This window comes from Hemicordylus capensis, chromosome 5, assembly GCF_027244095.1.
Source record: "Hemicordylus capensis ecotype Gifberg chromosome 5, rHemCap1.1.pri, whole genome shotgun sequence".
Lineage (NCBI taxonomy): Eukaryota > Metazoa > Chordata > Lepidosauria > Squamata > Cordylidae > Hemicordylus > Hemicordylus capensis.
In genome coordinates this window covers 13,984,771-13,994,808 of record NC_069661.1, presented here as the reverse complement: position 1 = coordinate 13,994,808, position 10,038 = coordinate 13,984,771, and the positions used below count along the sequence as shown (strand labels likewise).

The 10,038-nt window shown below is 47.1% G+C and overlaps 1 protein-coding gene across 2 annotated transcripts in view; it reads left to right on the top strand.

Annotated features, from left to right (window-relative positions):
* Nucleotides 1-3,570: 3,570 nt before the first annotated feature.
* FAM149A (family with sequence similarity 149 member A) overlaps nucleotides 3,571-10,038 on the top strand; it is a 63,519-nt gene continuing 57,051 nt past the window's right edge. The window contains exon 1 of one of the 2 annotated variants that reach the window (XM_053252559.1): nucleotides 3,571-4,309. In XM_053252559.1, the coding sequence (XP_053108534.1) occupies nucleotides 3,840-4,309 (470 nt within the window). In that variant the 5' untranslated portion in view covers nucleotides 3,571-3,839. The remainder of the gene's footprint in view (nucleotides 4,310-10,038) is intronic. The other variant, XM_053252558.1, reaches the window with a different exon arrangement.

The window sequence follows — 10,038 nt, the reverse complement described above, 5'->3', positions numbered from 1 at the left end:
CAGGAAGAAGCTGTGGCAGGCCAAGTTGAGGCTGCAGCTCCCGAGAAGCAGACAGGCTGGGGAGTCAGCAGTCAGACTCGGAGCTGCTAGAAGTACAAGCGATTACCCCTGAAGAACGAAGGCATACCAAGTGTCGGCAACAGCGTGATGTGCAGCTTCAGCCTTTAAGATGAAGTGAGAGTCTCTGTAACAAGGCAGATAAACGATGAATTTACAGCAGCTGGCTGAGGGAGGAGGGCAATTAGCCAAGCACTATAAATCTGCCAACAGACCACAACCAAGCTGCTAGAAGCAATGTGCCATTCCTGGAGCGTTGCTGCAGCCCCAGCCTCTGATGCTGGGGGATTCCAGCTTCATGTTGGCTTTGGAGTTTCTGGCTGTTCCTGACCAACCCTTGTTCCCTGCTCATGACTGGACTGCTGTGCCCAGTCACTATTCCTTCCGTGGAGGAGGCCTTGCACCTTGTTGGGCTCTGGACCTGTGGAAATCTGGTGAGTGAACCAAGTTGTGGGGAAAGGCAGTTTGAATCTGATACTTCCAGTAAAGTGTTCTCTTGTGTTTTCTTTGCAGACTGGGTAGGACTCCAAGGAGCTACCTGCAACCCTGCCCAAGATCTCAACAAAGATGCTAGACAGATGGACTGGAGAGAAAGCCGAGGAACTTCCAGCGGCCTTGACAGAGACCTTGACTCGGACACCAGACGGACAAGCTCCTGACAGCTACCACTTACCCCCTGCTGAAATGATTTGGCTGGGGCAGCTCAAATTGTTTTGCCACCTCTGTAATGAGATGCTGAAATGCTTTGTGCACATTCCTACAAAGTATGCAAGTTGACTGATGCACTGTGAAGTGTCTCCCCTCTCTCCACTTTCAGAGGTAAGGTCTTACCCCTGGGCTTCAGGGCCTCCACACCCCCTGGGGACCCTCAAATCCTCCTTAGTCTGTTCTGGGTGATGTGGTCGCTGCTGGCCCATACTGCACCTGGTGGCCGAGTATGGTTATGGCCTGTGCCGGGTGCTTTAGAGACAGAGAGGGGAGTGGGGAAAGAAATATGTGGGATGGGAATATGTTAAGTTGTATCTTGAAATGTTTCTGCTGTGCATATTTGCATGAATATACCTGTCATACATCCTTACATTATTGTGAGTCAGTTGCTATTTGTTGCTCAAGAACCCATGTTAAAAATACTGTCTTTGTCACGATGTGAATGTATGTGTGTAGGGGCCAGGATGATGCTTAACTTGCAGTGGTGGGAGGGGGGGTGGGGGGCTCCAAAGGTCTTTAGGCCCAGACTCCAAAATTACCTCAGTGCCCCTCTGGGTAAGTTACTTAAGAAAATTCAGTACTATAACGGTTAGGGCAATGACATCTGACCTTGTAAGCTTCATTTGTCAATGGAAATCTCATGAGTGGTATGTCCAGATAATTTGACCCATATTATACATCTCTTTCATTAATTAACATCATGTCTCAGGTTGCAGGCATCCATTATATAGCACAGTCTAGAAAATAAAGAGGTGATTACTCGAAGTGATCACTTGTGATTTAGTGCCCTTATATTCCAGAACACTGGGAATGAGAATATAAAAGCAGTAGAAACTATATTAATAATAATAATGCTTGAATACAGTTTACAAAGAATTGTCATAAGAGTATTTCCCACTCTCCCATCTAGGGTTGCCAACATCCCACTGCCCAAATAAGAGACGCGTTGGGATATGTGTGTGCACGGGAGTAATTGGGAGTGTGGGTAGCAGTGCAGGATGTGTTTTAACCACTAGCAACTTAAACTAGTTACAACTTAGATCGCTTCTCCTCTGCATCTGCTGGGCCACTGTGTGAAACAGGATGCTAAACCAGATTGGCCTTGGGCCTGATCCAGCAGGGCTGTTCTTATGTTCTTAAGTTCTTATGATTAATGAAGTATCTTGCCAAGTATGATTTTGGGGTGTGTGTGTGTGTGCGTTTCTCCCCCACATTCAGTGTAGAGAAAAATGGGAAGACTAGAACGAACTTCAATTTGTCAATTAAAATGCAACAAGAATTTAAAAGTAGCAATTGCTCTTCTCCAGTTATAATGCCACACTACCCATGTTTGGTATTTAACCCAACACACACAGCAGGTACGTGCACTTTACTACAGAGATAAATTCTTCCCCAACACTGGGCTGAAAGTGCCAGGTTGCTCTTTTCTCTGGAAGGCACAGAGTTAATTAAGCTCCCACTGTGTGTCAGTGTTCCCTCTAACAGGGATTCCCAGATGTTGTTGACCACATCTCCCAGAACCCCCAAGCAAAAACCACTGCAGCCGGGAATTCTGGGAGTTGTAGTCAACAACCTCTGGCACTCCCTGTTAGGGAACACGGCTGTGTGCGGTGTCTCCCAGAACTTGTCAACACCAACACAACTCAGCGAGGTGCCTTGATTTTGAACACAAAAGTCCATAGTTTTTGCTTTTATTTTATTTTAATTCTGCCCTTTAGTTATGGAAACGGCAAATAGCATATATGCCCCTCTAATTTTATCCTTACAACAACCCTGTAGGGTAGGGCAGGAAGTTAGTAACTGGCTCAAGGTCACCCTGTGACCTTTATGGCTGAGTGTGGATTTGAATCCAGCCCCCGCTCCCGTTTAATTTCACTGGTGCTAGCCAGTAAGCTTCCTGCCTGCAGTGTGTGTGTGTGTGTGTGTGTGTGTGTGTGTGTGTGTGTGTGTGTGTGTGTAGAGAGAGAGAGATATTTGAGGATTGTCTCTTGTATCCTAAGGCATGTTTTAAAACACTCTTTGGAGTGTTTTGAACAGCTACACCAGGGGCGTAACTACCATTAGGCAAGGGGAGGCGGCTGCCTGGGGGCCCCCATGCCTCGAGGGGCCCCCCAGAGGCAAGTATCAGCGAGGGGCCCATCTTAAAATTTTGTCTCTGGACCCACTCCAGCCTCCTTACGCCCCTGAGCTACACTTTGGCAATAGAATAAATTTCTCACCTACTGTCTGGAATCTGGCCAAGAGGGTGGAAGATACCCTCTTGTTTGCTTGAGTATATGCATGCTGTCAAATCCCCTGCAGAGCCCAATAGGACGTAAGGCTCCTTTTCTGCTGGGCTCATCCCAATCCAGAGCCCTTTAGAAGGTTGCCCTTTCTTGAGAATAACAATAAAGTGTTCAGTCGGCAGTGGGTTTGGGGTTTTTTTTTGTTTTTAATGCAAAATGAAGGATGTTGGGGAGAAGAGAGTGAGGGCAGAATAATCGCTGCAGCGATGAGTCGTGTTGTAGTCACTTGCCTTGCTCTGTGTGTCAAGAGGAGTTTTTCTCAGAGGTCTTGCTCCGGACAAGTGCAGCAGGGAGAAGAGGCCAGCCACAAGGCTGCTCGCCGCCCTGCCCAGTCCAGAAGTTTTCCTTTTCTGACAAGTTAGCCCTACGTGCGCACGCACTCCGCGGCGCCCTCTCCCTCTCTTTCCCGATGCCCAGAGAGGGAGAGAGAAAGCTCTGCCGCCGCTGCAGTTCAGTGCTGCCCAATTGCTGGAGACAGGCTCCGTTTTTGTTTAGCTTAGCAACCGCCGCTCCCTCCCTCTTGTTAGTGGGCAGAGAAGAAGAGACAGGCAGGCCTAGCCGCCGCAGAGAGGCAGCAGGCTGCGTGTTCCGACGGCGGGGCATCGTCGCGTTTTGCGCCGTTCCCTTCCCGGCGCTTCAGGGGGTGGCAGAAAGAGGAGCCCCGAGGCTGGCAGAAAGAGGCGGTGGGGCTCCAGCTAGCCCCTCGCGGCTCTGAGAAAAGCGGCTCCTCCTGGCGTCGGTCTCTAGGAGACGCGGAGGACCCTTCTTGGGCCAGGCGTCGGCGACACCATGAAGGTGGCGGTGCTGGACTTGGGCACTGTTTTCGCCCAACTCTTCAAGCCTTTCTCCTCCGCCGCCGCCTCTTCTCCCCCTTATTCTCCTGCTGCCACCAGCGCCCCTCCGCCGAAGTCGCTGCTGCCGCTGCCGGCATCTCCGTGCCCGCTGGGCACCGCGTCGTCTCTACCTGCCCGCAGCAGCGCTGCCTTGGCGCCTTCGGGCAGCTCAGCTCTCCTAGGGACAAGCCGGGGGGTGGCTCCCGGCGGGAGCGGGGCAGGGACGGCGGCGAAGCTTCCCGGCGGTGGCGGTGCCAACCCCAGTGGGAACAGCTCCCCGCGCTTCGCAGCGCCTTCCTTGCCGAGAGAGCCCGCGGCTTGGGCGGCGCCAGCGGGTAAACAGCTGCTCTTCTTCACCCTGCCCGACATCGGCGAGGAGGGCACGCCGGACACCGACCCCCAGGAAGAAGAAGCCTCTGCGCCCAGGCAAGTGGGGAGGGAGGGAGGCTGTGTGAGGGGAGGACGTCGGGTGGTTCCTCCCTGGACAGCCTCAGGCTTTTCCTTGTGCAAGAGGGAGGGTGGTGTGGCCGGTAGATACAGACGGCAGGATGGAAACTGGTCCTTGGAATTAACTTTGCAAAGCGGCCCAGAAAGCTCCTGTTGCGGTTCGGAAGTGTGCACGAATAATATAAGGGGGTTTTTCCCTCACGCTTTCGGTGCGGAGCAGAACTCTGTACTACTGACCCAAATATGTGCCTGATGCAATTCTCTATTTGGGGAGTGAGAGAGAGAGATCGATCCCAGCCCTGTATTCGCTAGCTGGGGCGTAACGGAGAGTTTTTATGCATTACTGCTTTTATCCTTTCAAATACAAGTTCATGCTCTTCTGTTCTAGTTTAATTAACCGGGAATCAGTTTTGCTTCCCAGGTCCCAATTCTCAGGCTTTGTTTCTCATGAGAGCCCATCCTGTGCACTGCAACTCGGAGTTCAATAGCTGCAATCTTATGCACCCTTTCTTAGGAGTAAGTTGGGCGTGCATTCAAGTAAGCTTGCATAGGATTGCACCATATAAAATACTTTCTGTATTTCCTATGTGTGTAATTTGAATGTTTTTATATTGTGATACATAGAAGTTCATTTGAAGCTGTTGCTAGATACATACATAATATATACCGTAGCTACCACACAGTGTTCTCAAGACAGCATACGTCTAACTTAAAAACAATACAGTATAAAACAAGAAACTATCTCTTGAGGTACCTGTGTCATGTTAATGTGTGAGGGAAGGGAATTAAGAGGAGAAATTGGGGAGAATGTGCTGTCAATGCAGGAGAGAATTAAGAAAGGAAATCGAATGTATACTTAGTCAAACTATTGCATTTATTATTTATATATTTGCAGTAGCCGCTAACTTGAAGCTTTCCATGTGAAACATTGCAAAGGTTTTGGATAAAATATCAATTCGGTCTTTCTTCTGCTTTCTCTCTCATGTTAACAACGTGCACATAGATAAGGCCAGTGAGACTCAAAAGTGGTTTTTTGTAACTAAAAAGGTTCACTCGCTAAGAATGTTTCGAAAGAGACAATAATTGGAGGGTTTGAATTTTCTATATTTGTAAATCCAATCAAAAAGCAATATTGGAAAATCTGTTTGATAATGGCTTGCTTTTATTGCATAAGCGACTTTAGAGTGGACACTGGGGACTTTAAAGATATTCATTGCATTAATTGTGAAATCACTCTCAAGGGTGTGTCTGACCCATAAGTGACATGTATTCTCACATTTGTGTTTTAATGCCAAACTCCATGCCACCTTTCACTCCTCAAGGCGTTGTGACTTGGAAATGTGCTTTCCCTTGTCTGCAGTGCAGCAGCGTTAGGGGGTCAAACAAGGGAAGTCTGCTTCCTGAGACATCTGTTGGGCCAGAATGCTGGTTTAGATAGGCCTTTGGTGTGCTCCAACAGCACAGTTCTAGCAGGCTTATGTTCTTAGTCTGAATCCCTGGAAAACGGCTTTGTACATTAAGAGTAAACTTGCTGTTCAATCTATAATTATACCTACCTTGCAATGGGAGATGAAGAGGCGGAATTCCCATTTCACTGCTATTTGACTGCTGGCTGTTAGTTCAAAAGCTTGCTTCGGGTGTGTAAAGAGGTAATTTAATCTGCAGCAAGAGATCTTGAGTATGCAGCCCAGGTAACTGTGAACCTTTAAGCAGCAACTGGAGTTAACTCATGAGATGTAAGATGTACTGTATTTACCTGAATCCAAAAGTAGGTTTCCTCCATGTTATTTCATCAGGGGGTCATCTTAATCAGGGGGTCATCTTAAATTCAGACTCCTCCTCCTTTGGGGAAAATATGGCACAGTGGGGAAATGCTTGACTAACAAGCAGAAGGTTGCCGGTTCAAATCCCCGCTGCTACTATACAGGCAGCAGTGATATAGGAATATGCTGAAAGGCATTATCTCATACTGCATGGGAGGAGGCAATGGTAAACCCCTCCTGTATTCTACCAAAAACAACGGTAAACCTCTCCTGTTTTCTACCAAAAACAACCACGGAAATGCCAGGCCGCTCCACACTTTACCTCCAATCTGCAGTTAACCTCTATTTTTAAAGGGGCTCATCTTAAATTCAGAATCATCTCGTATTTGGGTAAATACTGGAAGAGCCTTCTGGATGCTTTCCTGGCTATGGGAGGAAGTGGTGTAAAATCCCATGGCTTCTACCTAATATTTTGAAGAGGAGGTGAGGGGCAAGAGAGAGAAATACACACCACAAGCAGGGAGAGGGCCAGAGGCGTAGCTAGGGGAGAGGGGATCTGTGTTTGCTTCTCTCCCTGGAGGCCCCTCTGGGTGACAGAGTGTAGTGGCATGCTGCGGAAGATATTGGCGAGGAGGCCTAGTGGTGTGATCCCTTTCTCCCCTCTGCACATGCTAACCATTATGCACTGCTTACAGCCATGCGTGTAAAGGATTCCTTCTAGGCCTTTCTGGAAGTGAACTGTAATAACCCTGTACGCTTAGCTTGTTTCTCTGTTGAAACTGCACATCCACCTGCACCCCTGCAAGTTTATATTATGCCAATTAGCGCAGCTAGGCACGGATGGGGCTTACTCACAACATATAGAAAAGATGAGCGATGCTCTGCCTAAGATTGGAATGTGCTTGGCTTCTGGCTGAGTGCACCAGGCTCAAACACACTGCTGATAAGTGAGGGGCTTGCAGCCCTTTCTTTGGTGCTGTGTATGAGAAATGTGATGGTATAAGAAAGACACACACAGACACTAGTAACTTTGGGAGTTCAGCGTAGGCCGAGGTCCGGACAGCCCTGCGCATAGGCTGGTGTTCCAGGGGTCATGTTCCATTCATCGTCCAGTGGACTCCGCGATGAACACGATCTCGCCAGATCAGAGACATATGCTTCATCTTTTGTTCTGTATTCATCTTTAAACCATTTATTCAGCTTTGTCTAATAAAAACCTCTTTAGCCGTCACACTCATTTGAGTTTATTGCCTCTGAATCCAAAAAACAACCTCTTGGACACCGGTGCCAATACAGGGAGATAATGAAGAAAACAGGGAGGAGTGGAGCTGGGGGCCCCTCAGGAGCTGGGGGCCTCGGGTTCTTTGAACCCATTTGCTCAATGATAGCTACACCACTGGAGAGGGCGTGTGGAGAAGCTGAGAGGTGGTGGGAGGACGAGGACAGAGCAAATCTGCAACAGAAAACAGCTGCTATTTTTTTCTCACGCACTTACAACTATTTAAGCCTGAAACATCAAGATAAGAGCCAATGCAGGCTGTGGCTTTGCCTATAGGTTGTAAAGCAATTTTAAGCTGCCATCTGGAAAGTGGAATCATCTGGAAAGACTGTACTTGCATCCTAACTCCTGTGTGAGGTAGAAATTAATTAATTAATTAGAGGCATTTAATATACCGCCCACTCCAGAGACTCTGGGCGGTGCACAATAAAAAGCAAACAGGCAACATTAAAAATTACATTCTAAATTAAAAACTAAAGTAACTACCAAAGAACAGAAAAATAAATGAATGATAGTTGCCCAGCTGGGGCCAATGGGAGTTTCTATCCCAAATCAAACAGTGTCTCTGTGTGTGTGCATACATCTGTGCTGATTGTGATTGTGGCAGGGCAAAGAGTTAAAGCCTCCCTGCTGCCATCCTGATCAACTTGGGGCTGCATTCAGGCCCGAGTCGTGCAACGGTCGTATTATCCAGTTTGACCCAAAAGCTTGGAGTATTCTTGCTGAGATTTGAGCCATGTAGTTAGGTTCTGGAAATTCTGGGGACCCTCTGCAAATTAGATTTGGGGGCCCCTATGCACAGGGGCTAAAGCATGGGGAGGTTGTTGGCACCTTGATCCCTCAGCTGCTGCTCTGCCTCAGCTAAGTTCTCAACAATTTAGAACAAAGAAAGAAAACTAATACCAGTTTCCAAGCAACTTCTCCTTTCCTCATTTTTTTTTTAAATTGTCTCATTTTCATTGCAGGAGTCACCCAATGAAGCTGATGTTAGAGGTTGTTGATTTTTTTTTAAACCCACAATAGGTGAAACAGCAGAGCACTAAGGAATGAGCACACACTCCAGTTACAGAGTAGGTAGCAGAGGATGGTTTGGATATTGCAGCTATTTAGAGAAAACACATGGAGATCCTTGTATGACTAAACACTAAACATTTATTGGTTAAATACACTTAGATAGGAAAGACCTATCTCTAATCTAAAGGACTACATAGTGGATAGGTAAGGAGAGAGAGAGAGAGGTTTCCATCTGCTCTCTAGGAGGAGAGGAAGGATTGTGGCTCAGCACAGGAAGTGCTGCAGAGTCAGTTCAGGGGTCATAGAGTAGGGACAGATAGGGAGACCCTGACTCACTGTCTCTACTCCCAATGCCCCTAGTGGTCATTAGGACAGTTGGTGCAAAAGGTTGATGCACTGGAAGTTCATCTCCAACATGGCTGATTGGTAGGAGATTTAGGATGGAGAAAAGAAAGGACTTCTTCACCCTGTGTATCAGTCTAAGAAATTCAGTGCCTATTGGGCCTCCAGTGGCCAAATGTGCCACAGTGCTTTTTAAAAAACCTTTAATGGTTTTAAAAACACAAGAAGTATAAACATTTCATCAGTGTTCTCAGAGAAATGGAAATAAAAATGGGCAGGAATGTCCTCCAAAGATTACTCCATGGAGAATGTGTTCATTGTCACCCTAACCTTTAGGAACATGGAAAGCCGCCATATACCGAGTCAAACCATTGCTTCATCTAGCTCAGTATTGTCTACACAGACTGGCAGCAGCTTCTCCAAGGTTACAGGCAGGAGTCTCTCACAGCCCTATCTGGAGATGCCAGGGAGGGAATGTGGAACCTTCTACATGCAAGCAAGCATGCAGATACTCTTCCCAGAGCGGCCTCATCCCTTAAAGAACGTATCTTACAGTGCTCACACATGTCTCCCATTCAAATGGAAACCAGGGTGGACCCTGCTTAGCAAGGGGACAATTCATGCTGCCACAAGACCAGATCTCCTCCTAACCCTTTCCTCTGTGCAAAAACAACTGATTACCCTGATTGTTTGGGGGTAGGGATAAAGAAGGGTTGATAACACAGAGAAAGCTATTACTATTCTGAATATTTATACACTGCTTTTCAACAAAAGTTCTCAAAGCGGTTTACATAGAAAAATAATAACTAAAGATGGTTAACTGTCCCCAAAAGGCTCACAATCTAAAAAGAAACATAAGGCAGACACCAGCAACAGCCACTGGAGGGATGCTGTACTGGGGTTGGACAGGGCCAGTTGCTCTCCCCCTGCTAAATATAAGAGAATCAACACTTTAAAAGGTGCTTCTTTGCTAAGTTAGCAAGAGTCAGAAAGCTGCAAGTGGAGGAGACTTTACCCAAAATCACAAAACGCATTCATCCCCTGAGATGGTACCAATGTCCAGAAATACAGACTTATCAGATGAGTTTGAATGCAAGAGGTTCATCGTGTCATTTCTTCATTGTGCCCCCTGTCCCAGTTTCTGTACAATGGACATTTTACTGTAAAAGCTTAGTAAAATAAATCCTTTTGGTTCAGTATCTATGCATGAGCAGCTTCTTCTGTATATATAATGGATGTGAATGCCAAGGTACATCGGGACATACATGCACCTTGTGGTGTTTATGTGACCCCTGTTAAATTAGTTGGAT